The sequence below is a fragment of the Rhagoletis pomonella genome, unplaced genomic scaffold, assembly GCF_013731165.1.
Source record: "Rhagoletis pomonella isolate Grant_MI unplaced genomic scaffold, Rhpom_1.0 Rhpom_scaffold_00004, whole genome shotgun sequence".
Classification (NCBI taxonomy): domain Eukaryota; kingdom Metazoa; phylum Arthropoda; class Insecta; order Diptera; family Tephritidae; genus Rhagoletis; species Rhagoletis pomonella.
Window position 1 is genome coordinate 42,456,869 of NW_023458558.1, and position 23,725 is coordinate 42,480,593.

At 34.2% G+C, this 23,725-nt stretch overlaps 1 protein-coding gene across 2 annotated transcripts in view; it reads left to right on the forward strand.

Annotated features, from left to right (window-relative positions):
* The first annotated feature begins 12,499 nt into the window (after window positions 1–12,499).
* The window catches only part of LOC118737584, an 81,785-nt gene continuing 70,559 nt past the window's right edge, over window positions 12,500–23,725 (forward strand). For both annotated transcript variants that reach the window (XM_036468181.1, XM_036468179.1), the window contains exons 1-3: window positions 12,500–13,393; window positions 13,484–13,572; window positions 15,772–15,871. In XM_036468181.1, the coding sequence (XP_036324074.1) occupies window positions 13,264–13,393; window positions 13,484–13,572; window positions 15,772–15,871 (319 nt within the window). In that variant the 5' untranslated portion in view covers window positions 12,500–13,263. The remainder of the gene's footprint in view (window positions 13,394–13,483; window positions 13,573–15,771; window positions 15,872–23,725) is intronic.

Consider the following 23,725-nt stretch of genomic DNA (forward strand, 5'->3'; position numbering starts at 1 on the left):
AGCTACAGGAATTTTTCTTTTTTTCTTTGGAGATATGATCTGTCAAAGTTCGAATTTTTTCGTGGTTCTGACCATTTATGTACTTATTAAAATCGTTATATCTCGGGTTCTACTCATCGTACAGACTTCATCTTAAAGTCGTTTTGAAGATAAATCAACGGGCTTAACATTTCTCTATGACAGTGATTGTCCTTAACTTAGCTATTAACTATTTGGTATTAAAAATTACACCGTCATAATTCTTGTTTAATTCTCTATAAAAACCATGTTCCAAAAAAATGGGAGTTTTTAAGAACTATTTTTAAAATATTTTTTGTGAGAGTCAACAATAAAGTCTCTACGATGAACAGAGCCCGAGATATAACATATAACATATAGCTGTGCTACACGCCTTATTCTCATCTTTTTAAATTGGTTTCCATGGGGCCAATTCGCGTTATATGAAATTGTGCAGTGAGAATGAAAAATTTAATTTTAGTGAGAATTTTAATTTTTAACTTTTTAACTTCATTTTATCGTTTTAATATATTATCAATCATTTAAGGGTTTTCTATAAATATCTGGAAATAAATTTTTCTTATTTTACACAGCCATAACCAAGGCGAATTTATATAAGGTGGTGTTACTAGCTCAGCTGATTTTGTGTACGTGTTTCGCCGCACGGCTTCTGATATCAAATCGAAAAATTTTGTTTGAATTTCTACACACACTCTTACAGATTTTGAGAGTTTATGCCGCCAAAGCAAAAACAAAATACATGTAAATTTTTGTTTTTGTACTCCTGCTATCACCTTATATTAATTCGCCTTGGCCATAACACTTCGTATAGTAAAAACTTTTTGGCAAATAAATTTATTTTTATTCATTTTATGGGAGGTGATTAAACATGATTCAGTAATAAAAGGTTTGCTGAGAAAACAGTTTTCTCGGTGCCTCTTCAATTCATTTTTTTTTACAGAACATGATGTCTCTGAAATTTGTTAGCACATACACTGTATTAATTGATCTTGACAGTACCAAAATTATATTGATACCTGTCAAAGTATTAGCGGAGGAGGCTGGTGAAGGTGGAATAAGATATAAAAAATTTAAAAAGTTTCTTTCAGAACTGTACCTTTTTTTGCACTTAATTTTGGTACCAACAATATTCATAGATTTTCAGATTAAAAGTGTCGTCATATGTTTTTAAGATGCTAAGATCTTCTGAAATCGTAATAACCACTAAGAAGTTGAGCTCAATATTTTTCTTAGACCCCTGACGTACGTGTGATGTTAATAGTATATGAAGTACAATTTTGTTGTCCCATTCTGCCAAAGTATTGATAATATATTCCACTGAAATTCTACAGTGAAAATTAACTAAAGGTATCAAACATTTACCACTTACATACACACACACAAAAACGGAGAAATATGTAGATATATACATATGTATACATGTTTTCTAATTTTTGTTGTGCATTCTACGGACATTGTTAAAAAATAAACTCAGTCCATTGTATTAGGAAGTTACAGTGGATATTAAATTGCTTTTCAGTAAAGAAAAGGCATACCAATTTCAAAATTACCTCCTAACCTAATAATACCACTAAAATTTCCCAAAGAGCAAGCAGAGCGCGTGAAAACAATGGCTTGGAATTTTTTATGCATTACTTAACTCCTTTTACGTTTTGTGGGATAATAACTATTTGCGTGAGCAAAAAGCAAAAGATTCCAGGAATTCTGTTTGTAGCCTTCACAGCACTTATACGTATGCATGTACAGTGTAAATTGTACATGATACCTGCCTGCGGGTTGCATTACTTTTTCACATTTTCAAGAATAGACAGAGAGGCACGCGTACATACATACATACCAGTTTCGCTACGGGCCAGAGACTAGCTGGACATTCGATGCCAAGCACAATGTTTTAGTGTTTCATTTTTATTACCTAGGCATACAAAAAGTACCTGTGTTCTATTTATGGTAGGTTTCTAGGCCCAAGAAAAAAAAATGTTGCATGATACCAAAAACGGGATATGTAGTTTCATTGATATATATAAGATTTTTTTTTTAATGTGTGGTATTCGAGACAAGGGTAAAATTTGCAAAAAATAAATGGTAAATACATAGATGTCATGAATGAAAAGGATTTAAAGACTTCCTCAATAGCTTTAAAGATTATTTGAAGAATATCGATATGCAGAGACAAGGAAAACAATTAAATTTTGATGCATTTATTTATTAGTATATTATTTTCTATAAATAACACAAACTAATAATTAATACTAACTAATTAACACAACTAATAAAATTATTTAATTTTAAACAAAATAAACAAATTTAAAATTTGATGAAACGATAAAGAGACACCATGCGGAACTTCACTTCATTCAGAAACCCCTGAGCGGATTTAGATAAAATTTGGCACACGGATCACCCATCACTCTGGGTTCTTGAAAAGGGTTACCACCTGTTTAAAAAGTTTAACTTAAAGGAATTCTTCAGTTAGTTGAGACACATATGTATCACAATATGGGTAACTAAAGAAAGAAGTTTAAGAAGGTTTCAGTTTGAATATATTTTTCGAGAGGGTTGCCGGCTTTTGAAAATTTGAATTTAAATAAATTTTAGACAAGTTACATAAAATCTTTCAATATTGTTATAAAAAAAAAGAGTTTTAAGAAAGCTTTAGTTTAAAAGTATTTTTTACCATTGAAATTACTCCTATTGTGTTGCACTTAAAGCCAAATGAATTGGGTTATTGTTAAAAAAATAATTTTTGATAGAAAAAAGAAGGTATTTTCACTAGATTTTTTTTCAGCCATTTTGACTATTAAACCTAAATGTATTTCTTTTTGTATTTGCTTTATAATTGCGCTACAAGTTTTATCTACTTGTGTCTTCCGTTCAGTTTTCAAGCAGATTTGATTTTTCGAAATGGTCGTGCCAGTTGAAAATTGCCTGAAATAATAAGTGAAAATCCCCAAGTTCAATAACGTCCAAAAAAAAAGTGAAACTACCTTCTAAGTTTTGTTGTATTGTTGTGCTTACATATCTGGCCGGTTTTTTTTTTCATATAACGTTCATTCGTATAAATGTTCAGAAAATGTTTAAAGCTTAATGTTACATTAACCATGCCAACTTGTTGTTGGGAAGCTTGAAGGAGCGGCTAAAGTTTTATTTGTATTAAAAGTTTTAAAACAGTTTATATGGAACGCGAAATTTCGGCCCAAGCTGATTTCGTAAACAGAAGGACGTTTCAAAAATTGAACTCTTAAATCCAAGCTAAAATTTTTCGGCGTTTAAAAAACGTTGCACTAATGATTATGAATGATGCATGTCAAAATATTTTATACCTAAATACATATTAGGTATTTTAAAAAATATCCTCCCAGAATCCACTTTGAGTGACGAAAGAACTCATGAAACTTGTTTGTTCATATAAGTTATACACATTACTTATTTATTCATATATATTTTATATTTATACTTAAATATACAAACTAAATACATATATTTGAAAAACTCATTACTCCTACTATTTACACATTAAATTTTTGGAGGATATTCCCAACTTTTTGATTTAATCAAAAATTTACTTCACCACCCAATCACTGACTTCGAACTAAAAATACTTTGCCTCATTGATGGAGAACGTCGAACGCCTCACCATACGTTGTATTAGTAGTCGTCTCATAGCTGCTTGAGCGGCTTCTATCATATGTTGTCCCCCAATAGCTGCCGGTGTAGAGGCTCTACGAGTACGGAATGGTATATCAAGACTCCAATAATCCGAATCACATGAATCTGTGTCACTCTCATCCGAGTCACTGTCACTATCGCTATCATCGTCATCACGATCCTCAGCTGCAATGGCTGCTGCAAGCGCAGCGAGACGTTGCAACGCTGTTGGTCTACCACCTAGTTTGGCAATATCCGGCTCGTGATGCTGTGGAAGTAGTGGCGATAGAGCGGCTTCTTTGTCTTCATTAGAAGTGAAGTGTTTTCTTTCGTTAACTTCAGGCATTTTTAAATTACTTATTTGATTTAGAAAATGCTAAATGCCCTATACTCGTATGTATGTACTTGTATGTGTGGTAGCGCAAAGAGCTGATGAACTAGTGCTTTGGTATGCTTTGTGCAGTTGATTTTTTGCGAATGTACCGCTCTGTAAAAAATCAACGTTATTTATACCGCGAACGTAAGCGTGCGAGGTGAGGTGAGGTGTAGGTAGTTTCGCAAACTATTCGGCATGTTTGTGAAACGCATGATTAAAGGATAGCTTAACAAACAGGTAGGCGTAACTATTGTGACAGCCGCAGCGTGCGCAGACAGTTATTACCTTTGTTCTAAGAAGCTGTTTTTAAAACTGAAGCAAATCTGTGTGTTTTTTTTGGTAAGCCGTTAAAGGAGTTGACGTCCTTAAAGTAATTCACGCCGTTGTTTTTCGACGTGCACGTTATTGTTTGTTTGTATAATGTTTGAAAATATGTCATTTAAAAATATTAGGGTTGACTTTGCTTTATTCTTTAAACGTAGAGAATTTGTATGTAATATTGCCCAAGGCTATGACTCGGAAGCTAATGCAAAATATGTATAACAAAAACTGTCATTAGTTTAGCAGAAATAGCACAGCGGAGACGCTACCGCACATTCTAGTAAATAGCTATTTTTTCAATGCGCATATTTGTGCTCGTTTTCCAAGAAGTGCTTTCATTGATATATTCTTTTGAGGGCAATACATTTTTTGTTTTTGAATAGAATTTGCTATGGCATTGTTTACAAAGTGTTTCTGAATGTTAGCGGCTTAGTTGTTGTGCAAAATAAATGTCGTTTTTGGAAATTATTTCACTGCGGAAATTATTGTAGAAACGCTGTTGCTTGACTTTTACAAAATAAAGTTATATTCGAAGTAGTAGTTACTTGTTTAAGACCTTAAGGTTGATTTGTATTTATGAGAGTTACTGGCTTCACTGCGTGGGTATTGATGAAAAATGTTTGTCCATCGAGAGATGGCTCTGTTTTTCAATTGACTACCGAGTTTAAAGTAGCACCTTTTGGCAAGAGTTATTCTTGGACCGATTTTCATTTTGACATCATTTGTGGTATTGATGCTGGGGCCCATACAGACAAAGTACTTTATTACTTCAATGTTAGACCTGCCAACAGGGGTATTGCATAAGGCCACGATTGAGAGAATACAAAGGTTGCGCCGATCTCGGACCGCTATTCCTCTCTTAACGAATTTGACAGAATCGTTGTTTGCATGACGTCATACTGGTGCAACTTGTTTACGTTTTCCTTGCAACATTTTTTCTTCTTCTTCCATTCTTGCTCACGTTTTGGCATTTCTCTCTCGCAATTGCACCAGTGTGACGTCACACAAAAGTTATTCTCAAAAATCCTCTCTGATCGGCGCAATCTTGTATTCTATCATTCTTGGCATAAGGCGCATACGAGCGCCACCAGCTGCATCGTACTCTTGGTATATGTGACAGAAAATGTTAAAGGGAATAAAGAGTTAGAAAATAAATTTCCGAAGAGAAATAACTTTGAAGTTAACGAGAGAAATTGACTTGTTCATATGTTTTTTTTTTGAATGTGACCGTCTTTGAAGTTAATTAGCGAAAAGAACAAAATCTAGAAACCTGCGGTTTGTTGCTTTGAAGCAGCGTATAAAAAGGAGACGCCTTGTCTTAAATCCTGTTAAGATCTGTTGATCTGGAAAGCAACTTATAAGAAAGCGAATACCGCAAAGTGTACTCGAAAGTCTAAAACCTTGATCAGAGCTGGGCAACAAGATTTACTGAGTTAAATGTATATCCTCTAATTGTAGAATCTTTGGGAGATCCTTTGCAGTTATTTGAAACTGGAAAATGATAAAAGAAAACGGAGCTTTCCACTTGATGCTTATAGCCATTAGTGCAGAAAAATCCAAATGCGCATTGGCTGAAAATGCCGCCATTGTAAGAAAATTAAAAAAAAATAAAAAACAACTTTCTGAGCCCATGTCATTCATACGCACAGATAAAACGTACCCTTTGCAACAAAATGATGTGAAATACTGCGCCAGCTTTTGAACAAAGCTCGTCTAAGTATCATCTGTAAACATTTCTAGGACATAATTAAAAAACTGAAATACTTTGAATCGTTACACTTTGAAGAATGTTTGCAATACCTAAAAACCTACAAAACTCTCATTAAACTGCCAACTTATTGAAAGGAAAAAATCATAACCAATTTCGGTATGAAAAGCAAAAAAACATTTGCATGTAAGTATTACATGTAGAAAGTAAATTGGGTAAAGCTACCATATCTAATAAATATTTCTCTGCTAAAACATCTTCTTTTAAAATTAAGTATTTATCTTTGAACGCGTATACACGTACATATTTACTCTCTTAAATCAACGGTATAATGACTGATATGAGAGAGAGCACCGCTGAGTTAACATGAAAACAGCTGATTTTGACACACAGCAGTTGTGGGTGGTTGCTTATCATTTTCGTTCATTTGTTCATATTTTGTTGCAAATGTGGGTGGATAAAATAAAATTGCACGAATGTAACTAAGACTTTATGTGATAAAAAACTCAGTTAAATAAATAAAAATTGAATGCAGAAAAATAAAGCCGAATAGTTGGTAAGGAGTTATTAGGGCGTGTTGAAGTTGTGCCAAAAACAAATGCCATTAAATGAAGTAGGCTGTGTGTCAAGTGTGTTAAATACCTTTTTAAGTAAGAATTTAGGTTAATGTGGACAAGAAAGTGCCTTGTAAAAATGTTAACAAAATATTGTTTGTTGTTTGAATAAATGCATTGCGTTTGTGATAAATGTGTGACTTTATACAACATCATATATTATTAATCGGCGAATGATACATATGTATGTACATTTGTGTACGTAAAATGTGAAATGCAATGAAGTCATCTAAAAACGAATGGTTTTCGCTTAAATTTATTAACCCGTCACTTTGTCTCACTATTTGTAACACCAAATTTTCGATTAACTTGCTTGTTTTGTGCATGGAAATCATAAAAATATATGTATGTAACCATACATACACTTTCATCCATTCTTGCTTCAGCTGATTTGTTTACAGTTTTTTAGCTCTTCTTATTTTGTCATTGGCAGTATTGCCAACTGCACAAAAAGCATGTGCTTGTATAAATTGCTTGACGATTTAAGAGAGTTTTCTTATCAAGGCATTGCAAGAGCAACGAAAGAGTATATGAGTGCTATGTAGTTGTAATGAAGAGCACCAATTAAGGCAGTGCACATCGGATGAAGCAGTCAACTATTTCGATTGCTTTGGCGTGCTTGTAACAAAAAAAAAAATTTACTCAGAGAATAGGCTAAAAAACTAAAAGATGAAATTTGTACAAATGTAGTACATATTATGTACGTCTAAATACATTACATACATAATTAATTTTTGAACTTAAAAATATCAACAGACTTTTTAGAACACGACATGAAATCACTATGCTGAACTCTAAATCACACATTCGTAATTAAGTTTCGATTTTCGGTTTTAAATTGACTAACTGCCAAAATTAAGAAAACCCGCCGCGCAGTTGTCTGAGTGATGCCAAAAGTCCAAGATACTAAATGTCTCGAAATCTGCAATGTCGTTGATTAGCCACTAGACATGTTTATAAAAGGTTTTTAAGATTTCTACTTCGAAAAATGTCACTAAGTTTCAAAGGAGGCAGGAAACCGGAGTTTCAAGAATCGTGATTTTACGTAAAGATTCGAATGCAATTTCGAGGACCAAGCAACGGTAGTTCAATGATGTTTGTTTTTGGAGTTCCTTCTATAATTAATACCAAGTTCAGTAGTATACAGGGTTTGCTAAATAAAATGTCTTTAATGATAATTACCAATCCTTTCAGAGTTAATTTTTTATGAGTTGCTGAAGAGTGTAAGTACCGTGCGGCGCCGCACAGTGGAAAATTAACGGAATCACTTCAGGCTGTCGAAGATTTTCAAGAAGAAAATTAAATTAAACTATTTACACCAAAGGTTTCCTACCACCTACTCATACCATTTCGTTAAGACTTAATAACAGAATTTTAGCAAATAATTGGCTCGACAACCTGTAATAAATTGGGATGTTTATAAGTGCATTGAAAATCGCAAAACTAAAGAAATCAAACCCAGCACCTAATTTCTTAAAATGAATATCAAAAGAATCGCGCAAAGAAACCAACCAGATATAAGTAAAAAACCATGAAATATGTGGAGTTTTGTAGCTGAAAATTTTGCTTGTAGGTAAAAAAAAAAATGTTATGAGAGCGTGGAGAAAACTTAAACAACTAACGATACCAAAAATTTGGTGAAAACGTCCTATTTGGCCATGGCCTTTTATACGGTTATAAAAGTGTAATCGCTTATTTGTAAACCAGATATGACAGAATTTGGGGAATCTCTAACCTCATAAGCGTTTTTCGATTTTAGCTTTTGTAAATTATTTTTAATACTTTCTTCTGGGACTGGTTAGAAAAATTTGTGCTTATAGCGAGCTAAATCGGTGTATATGGAAAATAAATTATTATTTTTACAGGAATGAAAATTTTAAAAAAATTCTTATTACAAAGTCGTGGCTACCAGCCGAATCGGATCAGAATATTGCTTTTTTTTTTTAAAAGCACCCTGTTTTTTATAAGCACTAGATCTCAGATAGTAACGTAATTCTTATCTGATTAAAGGTCACACCTATTAATAGTTTTTTTTTAATTATTTGAGCATCGATTCTGTTTACACCCAGACGTTGATCATTTCTGATGGAAATCCCTATTGCAGGAGCTTACTCTTTGAAATAGCAAAAAATGGACAGTTTTACCATGGAAGTTTTTAGCCAAGGATCCAGTGTATATCCCTATGAAAAAAATATTGCCCGACAAGTAAACAAAATTCCTGTTTTTAAAATTTTTGCTAAAAATAAACTCCCCAAAGAGCCTCATTTGAAATTATTGAAACGAATATATGTAACATCAAAAGCAAATCACGAAAATTTGGTTAAGAATTACAGTGCACACTTTCTTCTTTTGTGGCTAGTCGTTTTTTATAAGATTGGTCCAAAAAATCATAATAAAGATAGAAACCAATGCAGGTATACAAAGCACAAAAAAAAATGTTAAAAAGGCTTTGTTCTCTTTGACGTAAGTCAAAGGTCAAGTAGATGTTGAAACTTGTATGACTTCAGCTTAAGAAATGATATGTTTAAAGGCATTTTTATCAAAGTTGATAAATATGACATTTGACCAGTTTTGTTACATAAATACTCCCACGACCACAGGCAAAAATATTGGCTACAGTTTGTAATTTTGTTCGCCATATATACATTTTATCGGTTGACTTGCACAACAACCGCGGAGCTTCTGCGAATGAGAATGCGAATATTCGCAACAACCCTGTTCAGTTCAAATTGTTAAATTTTTTATGATAAAGGATACAAATTGCAAAAATATGAAACTGAGATCAAATTCGAACACGTATAATGGTCCAAAATAAATTTTTGTTTTGTTTTTGTTTTTAATGTTTATTTTTTAAATATAAAAATCCAGATTTCAAACTTTGTGCAAAAATTATGAATTATTCAAAGTTTCATCAAGTTTGGAATTTTTAATAAACATTTATAGGAAACATTTTTAAGTTTTAAGTTGATTTAGGGCAATTTTTCACTGATGTTTTTCCATAAAATGTATGTGGGAAGAGTATGCAATTCCCTTGTTTACTTTCGCGTGAATTTTTTTTCTAAGAGATATTTAAATTGACTATTTTATTAAATTTCTATCTGGGTATAATACATATATTTTCGATTGGATGACCGTTTTGCATTTTTGACCTTAACGTTACTTTTTCTTTTCCTAGCTTACATATATATGTACTTACAAAAAACAAACAACTTTTTTAAAATCAACGCGATCAGGGCGAATTTAGAAAAATTATAATAAACTTGTTTAAGGGCTGGAAAAGTCGTGAGCCTAAACGAGTAGACAAAGGCAGCATACTCAGAATTTTTAATTAACACTCAAAATCTTGGCCTAATATTAAACCCCCATAATCGGTAGGTTGGAGCTTACACTAGGCCTTAACTTCATATGTACAAGTATACCTGTGGCCGAAGTAATAGGAGTGCAACATTTGACAATTTTTTTTCTTGTTGCTTTAATGTTCATTATTTTTTTATAAAAGTATAGCTCGTTTACAAAAACAGCCATATCCAAATTTAAATCTTAGTAAAAAATTAGAAAAAATCTACAAATTTCAACAAAATTGCATCAAGGCATATTTTTTTTTTTAATTAGAACTAAAAAATCCGAGTATTATGATTTATAATATCTTAAAATTCGCTTTGGTTTTTGAATTTTATTTTTTGCTGTTTGATCATACGGGATACAATTTTTAGACAAAGATGTGTATTACAAAACTTGAAAAATGCTGTAGTAGGTATTCATTTTGAACCGAACCGAACCATTTTTTGGAGTGGTTTTCGGTTCGCTTTTAGCACTTCAAAAAAAAAAAAGCGACGGTTCGATTCAAAACCGGTTGATTGCCTTTGTTATAGTAGAAGTTTCAACAAATCTGTGCTTTCAAAAAAAAAGGAGATTCGTGTATGTAAAGTGTTCTAAACACTCTTCGATAGTAAAATTTTTAATATGGCTATAACCTGAGATTTTTAATACCTCAATCGTTAATATTTGAGAATATATTTTTGATATAACTTATAATTCTAAATATATATCATCAGAAAATACTGAAAATTCGCTTCAGATAATACGCTCTTTAAAATACATTTATGCAAGTTTTATGTAAAGTATGTGTATGTACAATAAATAAACTTTTTAAAGTTTCATAAATTGAAAGAAAGATGGTACCTTAAGGGTCGTCACGTAATTTGGTTTAGATCCGATCATTAAATGAAAAAATTTAACTTGTATATGAGAATTGAAGACGGTTGTGCTTTTTGCTTGAAAATTACTTGTTTAATAAAAAGTTCTATAAACACAAGACGCGCTCAACTTTCAAAAGTAATACAAAATTTTACAAAAGAATTTTAATATAAATAAATTATATAATTCCATGAAATTTTTACACTTTTATGTTCATTTTCGTCGATTTCTGATTCCTGGCTTTCGATAGACATGGTGATTTTTCACGACTGCTTAATTTTTTTAAAATTTCGAATGCAGAAAGTTTTAACTGAACTTGTATTTTTATTATGTAACTCATTATGGTCGAATGCTTGTTAACCTTCATATGCTCTAAAAAAACTTGAATTTTCTATTCTCATGCACTCTGAAAACTAACAAAAATCTTTCTCTCAGTCTTAAATGAGTTTGTTTTCTATATACATACATAACGCACATGTGTCGATTGTGGACTTTTCTGCATGCACCTATTGAGCAGAAGCAACATATAGTAGTATGCATGTTATGTACAAAAAAAAAAAAAAAATGCAACTTGCACTCTCTTACACTTGGCTATAAAACTGCATATAAAAAATTTGTTTTAAAACTCTGAATAAAAAGCAGTCCCACATGCGTCTCAAGCGACGCAAGAGGATCGCCAAAGTAACTTTTTTGATAAACTAAAAAAATAAAAAATTTAAAGAACGAAAATTAGTTTAAATTAAGCAAATTATTTCGCTTTTCAAAGCCGAGAAATTTAATGAATTCAAAGCAGCACGTTTTCATCAAAATATAACAGTTGTATAACTTTTGGGTCGTTTTCGACGCGAATACCAGATGAAGGTTAAGTACATATTAGTGGTAAAAGCAACAGTAAGTGAGTATGCATTGCATATTTTTTGGACAATGTTTTCATTCGCAATTACACTTTGAAGAGCCCTCAAGAAAAACGAAAAATTCTTATAAAATGACCCACAAGAAATGGAAAAGAAATATTCTTCTATCAAAATTTCCACTTAACCCATTCCAACTAATGTTATTTAGCCGTTGAATATCAAGCACTGGAATTTATAGTTTATTTATTGATCTATTCTAGTTGATTTGGCAAAATACTCTCTGTGGAATGCAAAGGACAGCTAAAAACTTTTGTTTCATATGAGGCAAACCGTCTACTTCATGGTCCACTTTTATCTTTAAAGGTGATTTAGAAGAAAGCCTTAAGAGAAATTTTAAGTTATTCGTTCAAGTCGGAAATTTCGAAAAACTGTAACTCGTATTTGGAGCTAATCTAAAACTGTAATTTACAGTTAAAAACGTGAATCTGGCAATATTGCCTATAGCAAATATACATTCTATTCCTCGCACATCGCAGTATTAAAACTAATAACGTTTCGCCAGCGACTCTTATCACATTTGTTAGAGAGCCTTGTCACACTCTTATGTCCAAGCTTTTGCAGTTAAAGTAGCTTTTGCTGCAGCGCCTGAAAGCGTACATTCATCTTCCGCAAGCCCGTCAGTTGAACTTGAGTTATCGTGTGCTGTGTACAAGGCAAAGGTACACTGCGCGCACATCGTTGCGAGTATAACCATATATACGAAACGTGGTTGCTATTAAAGGCAATTCGAAAGGAAGGAAGGAAAAGAAGAAATTACGAAAGCAACAAAGTGACAAAAGAGCGCAATTTGCACGTACTAAGGAGTAATCATTTTTGTGGAATCCTCCAGCTAGCAATTCTTGTATGTACATGCTCTTGTTATTGTTCTACTGCCTTATATATTTATACGACTTCGATTGAATGGGCACACACGCTCCTGCCATTAGCTGCTGCCTAGATTGTACTATATAATTTATGTATGTATGTATGTAACTACCCGTACAATAAGATGACGATACATTTATAAGTAAGATTCGGTGAAAAGCGATTGAGATAAAATGTAACGATTTTGATACGTGGGCGTTGGGTTCGATTAGAAAATCGCATAAAGCTACAATAGACGCTTTGGTTGAAATTTTAAGCGCTCTTGGTGTTTACCACAGCAAATTAGCGTCGAGATATTACGTAGGTTGCGGTGGTTCAATGTCCGCTAATTGAATTACATACATACATACGTATATCGTTGCGACCGACAAAAGCCTATTCACTGCCACTGACTGTATGGCTTCCTTGTAATTTCGTGCGCAGCAGCATTATCGAACAATACCCGTACTTATGCATGTGTGTTGGGGAAATAGCGCTGCGCCTAATGTTATAGAAACTGAAGAATTATTTACACAATAAACGACCATCAGCCAGCGAGGTTCTACTACACTTGCTCAAAGTGTTTTTGTTAAGAAATATTTGGTTTGAAATTAGTTGGTGGATAAAATGGAGTATATTTTCGATTGTTTCTTCGAAAATACTTTCGACAAAATCACACGCAATGGCTTGCAGGATCGCTCATCGCGGCGAGATGTATTGGATCACTTGAATGCTTTTATTGGCGGTTGCAGTGATGGTAAGCAGGATATGTAATGTATTTGCAGGCGAAATTTACACTGGACTGCTTTTTAACTTTTGAGTGGCAAAACTTTTTAATTTTTCCAAGGTCAAAACATGCACACAGAGGAGGTGGCAAAATTTGCTGTATTGGCTGCTGTGCGTTATCACCGCGAAAAAAAGGACGGGAATGGTGATGTGAGTATGGAAATATAATATCTATCTTATATATAAATAGGCAATCATGTTTTCTTTACACCACTTTTACGGTTAAACTATTCTTCATAGGTATAGAGAATTAAAAATCATTACAAAGGTATTTTGATGGTGATGTGCTTTTCAAATTTTAAATTAGTTTAACATAAAGCGAAAAAATCAATTCAAAGGCGACACTAATACCAATGCATGTACATGGTTGGGGTGGAAATGCCTCCTAAATGTATGCTTTAATATTGCCACTGAATTAAGTAAACTTGAGCTAGGAATGAGATATACGTAGATCAAGATTCATACAAAATAAAGTTAATGGAAAAGGTAGAGAAAAAGTCAAAAGATAAATATAAAGATAAAAAACGATATATGTAGATAGAGAAAGTGATAAAGTTAAAGATAGAGACAAAGAAAAAGATAAAACTGAAAAGGCAGATATGTTATGTTATGCTATGTTATGGTATTTTATGTTATGCAATGCTATGATATGTTATTTTATGTTATGCTACATTATGTTATGGTATATTATGTTATGGTTTGTCATTTTATTTTATGTTATGCTATGTTTAGTTATGTTATGTTAAGTTTTGTTATATTATGTTATGTTGCTCAGCGCATTTCACCTCCATATACCACAACGCACTTCCAATCACTGTTATATTATGCTGTGTCAAACTTCATACAACTGTAAATATATGTGTATGAAAAAATAAATAATTTCTAAGCAGAAATTTTAAATTTAATTGTAGTTTGTAAGATTTGAAAGCTTATTGTTAGTTTCAAAAGAAAGATTTAATAAATAAATACATATTATAAAAAAAAACTTCGTACAAAAGTTATAAAAATTAAAGAATTTTTAACTATTACACCCAAAAATTGTAACCTTTTTTTAAATTCTAGGCATGTAGTTTTAAAGCCCATTAAATTTTAGTAGTTTAAAGTGCAAATTTCGAGAAGCTAGAAAATCGCATTGATTTTATATAACTTTTTTGGCAGACGGTGTTGAGCATTTTCTCCCATATAAAGTTTGCTTGACAATTACTTTTATATGGAGGGAAATCCCTAGCACCGTCAGCAAGAAAAAAGTTATTAAAAATCAACGCGAATTTCTAAACTTTTAAAATGTGAGCTCTAACCTACTAAAATTTAATGGGCCATAAAGCTGTATACCTTAAGTTTTTCTAAAAAATTTTTAAACAAAAATTTAAAAATTTTTGGGTATATTTGTTAAAGTGTGTTGAATTTTTATAATTTTTGTAAGAAGTTTGAAATGTGGATTTATGTGTTGCTGGTTATGTAATGTGCTTGACTTTTATAAAAAAAATATAAACATTAAATAAGCAGAAGAGAAAAAACCAAAACTGCCAAAATGCCACTTAACTCAATCAGCGAACTACAAGTGTATATATGTTGCTCTTTAGTTTCGCCAAGAATGCTGTTCATATATTAGCTTAGAATTGTTACAATATTAAACAGGATGTATATATGTATATCAATCTAACAACATCAGTCATGTAGGCTGGCCGGAGAACTTTACATATCTTTTGAAATGCTAATAGACTTCCAAAATCATCATCATCATCAACATAAAGCATTATTGCTTATAACTATAAAGATGACAAGCATGTCGAATATAGACAACTGCGCGATACTAGTTATTATTCATATGCCAAAAGCATAACTTATAAGTATGCCCATGTGGAAAAAAATGTAGTTAAAAATTTCTCATATATGATACATGTACGTAAGAGATTGTCTTCGATAAATATGTTCCTAGAAAAATGTGTCTAAATTCAGCATTGAATCTGCTTATACTATATATGATACTTGGACTGGTAGGACTAGAGACGAAACTTACTCCGTGGGCTATTCGTGATTCATTGGACAAGGCATAAATTTATTACCAAAATATAATCCGTAGCGTAAATAAATATGTCATTAAATCTCAACTTGCATTTTTACTTCGGTCAAATTGGAAATCGTAAAGGTGCAGAATATACAAAGATGAAGTTCCATATATTATCTTCAAATAAAACCCAATTTGCAGATTTCGTTAAGGTTTTTTTTTACGCAACAAAGAAGATCTGGCAGCCATTTCTTTTTTTTGTTTTTTTTTTTTGTGATTATTACAAAAATACATCTCAGCAAGCATGCGACATATATTAACAAACTTATTTCTTTTTAAAGGTCTGCCTTATGGGAAAATTTCATAATATTCTATACATTGCGCTGCGCACTTGCTGGGATTGGGGTGTTCGCGACTCAGCTGTTGTGGTTTTGTTATTGGGTAAGTGAAATGACTTTGTACATATACATATGTACATATATATGGAGTAGAAAATACAATATGCAACAGACAATATGTGGGTTACTCATACGCCGTGTTGTTCAGCCAGTCAAGTTTATACTTACAATATAACTACGCCTAAAAAAGTTGCTGTCAGAAACAAAACACAGATTATGTGTATCAGTGTATCGGTGTATGTACATTAGAGTGGTCCAAAAAAAAAAAGTCGGAATTTTATTGCCGTCACCTCTAAGGATTGCTCTATATCGAAAAAAATATACCAATTTTTTTTTTTAAATAAAAAAATATTTAGGTAGTGCTCAAAGCGCTCAAAAGTTTTCCAAGTTAATTATATGGGCGAAAACCACTTTTCCTAGAAATGGTGAAGAGCTCTTGCAAATCAATATTTTTCGATCGGAAATCTTTGATTCTCTTCACGAGACTTCCAATACTAATATCCAATTGTTTATTTAACCATTTTTTAATACCTAAGATTTTTGTTTGGTCTCTCCATTGCATTTTGGTGGTCCTATAAAATATAGTAACCGTGAAAAAATTGTTACAGAAACAGTTGGGTATTTTTATTGGAAATCTCCTGAAAAGAAGCAAGAGTTTTCCGATCGAAAAAGTTTTTTTTTTTTTTCATATAAAATACATTAAAAACTTCGAGCGCTTTGAGCACTAAATTTATTTTTGTCTCAAAATAAAAAAAAGGGGGTGGCACCATTAAAATTCCGACCTTATTTTTCCACATGCATTTCTGGATCACTCTAATGTACATACGCGAACGTGCTTGTGAAAATGGTTAAATAACCAAAGTTATCGCAAGAGGTGTGCCATGAGTATTCAAGTGTGCGTTCATGCGTAAATGTGTTAAGTACAAATATGAGTTTATGTTTGTACTGTCTGTGCTCTTTGGATTTATGTACATACACATACATATACCTTTGTACAAACATGTTGTACCTAATTAAAATTGTATGTTGTGTGCATTATGTACACAAACAAGTGTTTATAATTATATGTAAATATGTACATATATATCTGCTTGAACATTAAACACATATGCGTGCATATATTTTGTGTATATAAAATAATAACAAAAATATAAATCAAAAAGGCGTATGGAGTAAACTTTTGTTGTAGCCTTTGTCTTTAACAAAATATGTACGTATATACCGACATTGGCCAGCATACATGTGTACATACATATGTACGTACATAAATGCTAGAGAAATGGCGTGAATCAATGCTTGTGTTTACACTGAAATTAAAAAAAAAAGAAAATCGGTGTTAGAAAAGCTTTTAGCAAAATTAAAAAGGCACCAGCTTCATTATGAGTTAAAGAAACAATTCAGAAAGACACATTAGCAGCATCACACTTCAGCAACATATGTTCACGTTAAGGTCGAAAGTTCGTGTGACCTTTTTAGTCAGCTTCAGCTTTTCAGTCTGCAGTCATATACTAATATTTATTTGCATCTTAAATGACTCTCAGGTTGCCGATTTCAGTGCTATGTTGGTGTTAAGGTGAAAAGCGGATTAATTAAAGTTAATTATGGAGCAGACATATGGAAGACATGGCGTTGGAAGGTCATAATTAATTTTAAGGGGGCCAACCAGTTTATTTTAAGATGAAATTCGTGTTATAAAAAAACGAATCTTGTGATACTTGGCTACTCACCCGTTGTTAGTTTAATTGGCTGTTAATAATGCATTTGCTTGCGTTATTTAGTAAATGATTTTTGAAACTGTTGTAGCTTGGGGATAACCAGAGACCGTTTTTTTTTTAATGAATGAACAACATCATGGGTCACTCGATAAATTGGAGAAGAAGTTCGGCCATCCACTAACATATGTGTAAGCTTGCATGCAATATTGTATAAGTAAGATTATCCAGTTCTGTAGGTAAATGCTCTATCTAACAAGCTTTAATCTGGGTTAAATCTTGCAATAAATTTTTAAACACCCCCACAATGGAGTTTTGAAAATTTCACACGTAGCTCAAAACCCGTTAGCAATGCAATTTTAAGACTTATTTATTCCGCTGGGTGGCGCAAGAGTCGAGTTTTTTGAAAACGCCGTATATATAGTCCGATATGGTTCATATATAGAACATATGTACATATACGTATCTATTATCTACATGGAAGGAGTTAACTCCACAAAAAATTTACCCGGGAGGTGGCGTGGAGCCGGAATATTTCTAAAGCCTGCATCTATTGTTAGATTTAGTTTACATTAACAATACATATTTATTGCCTACTTGAAAACAAACTCCATGAAAAATTTTGCTATTAGGTGCCATAGTTATGGTCCGTTTTGCTTAGTGTTTACATTTTTTTTTTTGGTATTAACTTATTTATACTTTTTATATTTAGGTCACCAGTTAAGTTTTGAGCAAAACGGGAAGCATCAAAATACAAAGTCAGATTCAGTATGAATAAAAATCCGAAGTATTTGCTTGCCCATAATAAATACCAAGAACAGAAAGTTCATTGTTGTAGGTACGAAAGTGCCTCTTTTCCCACAAATCTGATGAAATTAATCATTAGCGCGGGAGAATGGGTGCGTTCAGAAATGCATCAAGTCAAAGCATCAGTCTCTTTTACTTCTAAATTATAACTGATGCAAATGCCTTATTTTCGCAATTAAGTTGCAATTAGGCATTTAACCATGGCTGCACATATTGCATATTTCCATAAATTATAAGGGCCATTCGCGATTCGGTGCATAAGAGCTGACAAATTTATGCAATTGCAGAAATATGCCATGGATTGTGAGCGACCTTTATTAAATTGTCATGGTAAAGCTTTTGCAAAACAATATTTGTGCATCAGCTTTGGTTTTGTTTATGAATGCAATGCATAGCATTTTTATGACAAATGCAAATGCGTGCATTTTGTTTGTATATTGCAAATAATTTGCAATACAAATTAGCAATGCAATGATGCTAGGCCATTTGCACCGGATCGCGAATAGCCCTATAGTTTTGAAATAAATGTGTTTGATGTTTTGGCTTGATGAATTTTTGAACACCCCCAGAGTTGCGCACGTCTTTTTGGACAGCACTAAATAAATCAGAGGGATTTTGCGGAGAAATCTGCACTGAGACTAAAGGTAACGGGACGGCTGACGCAACTGTCATTTGAACACAATTCGTGACCCGCTGTGCCTCAGGTCAAAGCTGAAAAGGGGTAATGCTAAAGCAAGGCGGATAGTGGAAAGAATTCCGTTGCATTGGCTTAAGAGTCACTATTTACTAAATGCCAGGACACAAAGGGATTAAAAGGAATAAACGGGCTCATATATTACGGGGGTATACTTATCGACTAAAATATACTTCTGTTTCAATTATATAGGGGCGGAATTAGCTATTCGCAAATGACCTTGCAATCACGCTTCGCTTTTAAAGTGTAAAAATTACAGTTACATTCTAATGTATGGCCTGCGACGAGAGAAAAATTATAAAGATACACTACAACATATGCAGTGGCACTTTAGGAAGAGCGCTACTAAGCAGCAGACCAAAGGGTTAGCAAATTGCCTGAGATCATACAAATCAGCCAAGCTAAAGTAAACTAACCCAGTTCTCATTTGAAAGGGACCGGTGTCCATAACCATCAACATTACAACAATTGCAGAAATCTGGCTAAATCTACAAACAATTACTTAAATAACAAATATTGAGAGTTGCACGTTGATTAAACCCAGAATTCTATTTATTCGACAACATTTTCAGACTAAGTAGGTACAATATCGGCTTCTCTGAAGTTCCTAGGATTTCTCTTTGCTTCCAGCAAGTGCCGGTTTGGATGAAGCAGCAGCCGAAAATGGATTAATAGCTGGGCATGGAATTGTACTCCTTGGCGGAAAGAATTAGGGCTTATAGCCAGCATTGTAGACATGCTACTTTTTGCTGATATCTATACTGACACCCGTACACAATAAAGCTTAAGCGTGAAATAATCTAATGCGACAGAAAGGTAAGTCAGAAATTCCCAGATTAATCTGAAATGCATTGAGCTTAGAGCTCAGATAGAGGCTTCACTTGCAGCCAATACATAGCTACCTCTGCTTGGTACAAAAATCCTAGCCTTAACTATATAATTCAAGTCAACCATAAAGAGGTTAACTTGGCCTTGCCCAAATACACGGCACTCAAATAATTTGTCCTTTTGAGCGGTACATGGGGAGGACTCAATGTGGACTGCTTTGTTTTCAGGTTGCAGATTTTCGCACTAGATAAATCCATTGGTATGTATGTTCATATGTACATCTTGAAGGCCTAATTTCTTAAGGAGGTCAATCCTGGAAATTCCAACTTGAAGCGAAATACTGCTTCCTCAGCAGCAGATGTGGCATATTTTGTAGTATTTAAGTGCTTTTCGAGAAAGAAGATATCCCAAAAAGAAATCACGGGTGATGGTAGCTGCAATCCTGAGCACTTCTACCCTTGGCCTACTTAGCAGATCCACTGTTTCTACAATTCTATATCACTTGTCTGTAATTTGCTTATTTTAGAAAGTAAAGATGAACCTATGTTTGTATTTGTATGAAATGTTATCGCTATAGGTTCATGAAAATAAGAGTCTGAGTGTTCCTATTACCAGAAATCCAGACAAGAGTAATGAAAATTCATTGCGTTCCCGAGCGCGACTTTATTCTGAATAATTAATTAGCTAAAACTTGGTTTCAGTAGATGCTATAGCTAAGATTGCTACCTAGATATCTCAGCAAATTATTATTTACTTTATTTTTCCTGGTAAAACTATTATTTATTTAATAGCCTTCATACTCAGACTCTCAGCTTTGTATAGGCTGGCGCGGTTTGCCAGCCGCAGGGGCTGAGCGATACCAAGCTCCTCAGAAGACACTTTTATTCCTACACTGCAGTGCATCGTGGAACCGCAGTCCACTTTGGATCATGGAAAAATCTTACTTAAACTAGTATATGTATGTATGTATGTTCATTAGTCCTTCCAGTGCTTTACGCAGTAAGGTTTATGGTCTAAATTCTTTCGACGTTTCGTAGTTTTCCGTACTTGAATTTAGAAGAAACAAAATGTTGATCCGTCTCCAACTTTGGAAGACACGTTGCATAGTAATACAATACCAACATAGTAAAGAACATTCCACTTTTACAAATTATGGAGCATCCATAATTTACATAGATTCTGAAGTCCGCATGCCTAATTGTGAAAGGCCAGCTACGTAAATCTTCGATAGCGGCTTGGAAGGAATATAATTCCGATGGATGGATGTGCCGGTAGCCGGGAATACCAGTGGCGGTGGCAACGCTGGACAAATTCCTAAAATTTCAGGAAAAAATTGTTCATTAGAAGCTGAGGCGGATGAAGACATACATGTACAATCAGTAAAAATAACATTAATAGAAGAGGGAAATGTGAACCGATTACGGATGTATCAGCAGGCGGATACGGACTTCGCAGTTGTGATGGAAGGATTGGAGCCGAAGAAACGGTCAATCAGAGAGGAAATGCCAATAGAAGTTAGAATCGCAAAAGGAATATTCGGCACAATGGAAGTGCTGATATCTTGGTGCTTGTGTCGATATGGGAAAGTGAAGATGGCCAATGCATCCGTAATCTAGTAGATGTTGCAAAGCTACGAGCATTGAATTGTCTCAGCGAGTTCCACAGAGGTCCACATGGAGAGCACCTGGGAACAAAAAAACCCTTCAGAGGTTAATATTGGGCTTATTTAGGTCAGTCGCTCAAGTACTGGATAGCTAGATGTGCAAAGAGTTCTGCAGGCAGATGATCGAAGCCTGGAAATCATGGAAAGAAGAAGCGGAATACTCAGGCGGAAGGGGTTCACGTGAGAAGAAACATGGTTGGGTGAGCTACAGAAGCAGGACACCATATGATACGACGCACTCTAAGGGAAAAGTCGAAAGGATCGTTCAATAAGGCAACGAAACGCGAGGCTTTCCTGGAATGAGTTCTGGTATTTTATTACAAGCCGCAACAGAAGAAAGGCCTCGCCTGGTGTGTGGTATCGAATCCAACCAGTTGGAAGGCTGCTAGGTAGCAAGGCCTGCAGCAAGGCTGGTCCAGTTAGCAAGGCATGCAGCAATTAGAACAGGAAGGGTATCTGATCGGAATGAGGATGGTATTGTGTGAGGAATATTGTGAATCCGCAAATGAGAGCTCAAAGCGGAGATCAACAAAATGGCAGAGCTTTCGATTGATAACAGTAGAATCCTTTATTCAGAGTGACATCGACAGGAATGTTCGAAATTGCAAGAAACATGCTCACTAGAAACACAGAGTGGCGCAGATATAAATATAAAGCGCTGCAACTAAGCACAGAGACTTCAGTTGTGAATTAGCCAGTTATTAGTAAGTACGAATTTAACAAGGGTTTTAACGTGTTCTAAATGGTCCATTCTACGGCAATGTGAGAACTTATATTTAATAATCCAGTAGCAATCCGTCCTGAAAGATGTGGAATTGGACCTCTCATGGGCGTGTTTATTAAAATGTATGTAAGCTCAAAGCAAACACCCTTCCACAAGGCTGTTGCTGAATAATTAGAAAAAAAGCGTACGTGAAAAGGCAAGCGAATCATTGGGTCGTCCCAATGCGATTTACGCGTCCATCAAACACTTTAGGCTCGTACACTTGAGTATTTAAAGTTGAACATTGGATGAGAGGAGGAGCTGCGTGACAGAAATTTCCAATTGCCACAATCTGTGTTAGAGTACAAACAGGATAAAGCACGAGTGAGTTAAGGGCGCTTTGATAGGATGGGACACAAAGTCAACATAAAGGAAGCGCGCGCTGTGTCGTTGTAGCGAAAGTATGAAGTGTACACTACTCTTGTGTATATGTATATGTACATACGTTCCGCCAAACTTGGCATATGCGTTTGTGCGTGCAACAAGTGCATTTCGCCATATAAGCATATTTAAAGCAATTATTTCTGACAGCACAGTGCTGCCGTGCATCAGTTAGGCAACGGCTTTCAGCTGCGTGCGGTGTTCTCTCTGTGGCTAAATGAGTGAGTCTATGTGCATCTGGTCGGTCGAATGTAAGCACGGTAATATAAGCACACAAGTAGGTACTTTTACATCAATATGCATATTTGTGTGCTCATTTCCTCCACATTACTTGGTATGGTTGGCGTATGCAAATGCAGGATTTCATTGGAAATCTATTGGTATTTGCGCCACTCCCCTGCAAAAATTTGAGGACCAGGTGGTCCACTGGGTCGTAGTTTTAAAGTATGTGCAAAAGGGCCAGGTTGCATACTAGTAACTTGTTATGCTTACCTGGACCACTTCAAACGTAAAAAACCGATATATGTGTTGAGATCCACCTATTCGTGCCTCATCGGCAACATGATTCGGCTGCCGAATGTGCCATGATCCAAAAGGAGTAGTTGTCTAGGTGGTCCCTTGTAATGCAGGGGTGGACCAGCAGTGGTCCCATGTTATGCAGCGTTGGACCAGAGGTGGTCAGGTCCAATGACATCGCAATGTTAATGTTACCATATTTTCTCCATATACTTGGACCATTTTCGTTACTAGTGTTGGTTACAAGGTAGTGTGGTCCCGTACTAGTATTTAACCTAGTCCCAATTTTTGCAGGGTCAATACACATGTACATATTTGTATGCATATACACATACACACATACTAATATGCTTTTATATGTACTAGTGTTCGCCCAGCGGTTGAAATTCAACCGTAAAATTAAGGATAGTTTATGTAAGTTGAATGAGCTAAAATAACATTAGTTGGAATGGGTTAAGTGGAGGGGAGTTTAGCTTAGTACTTGGCATAACATAACATAACCATAACATAAGAATAAATAACATAACATATGA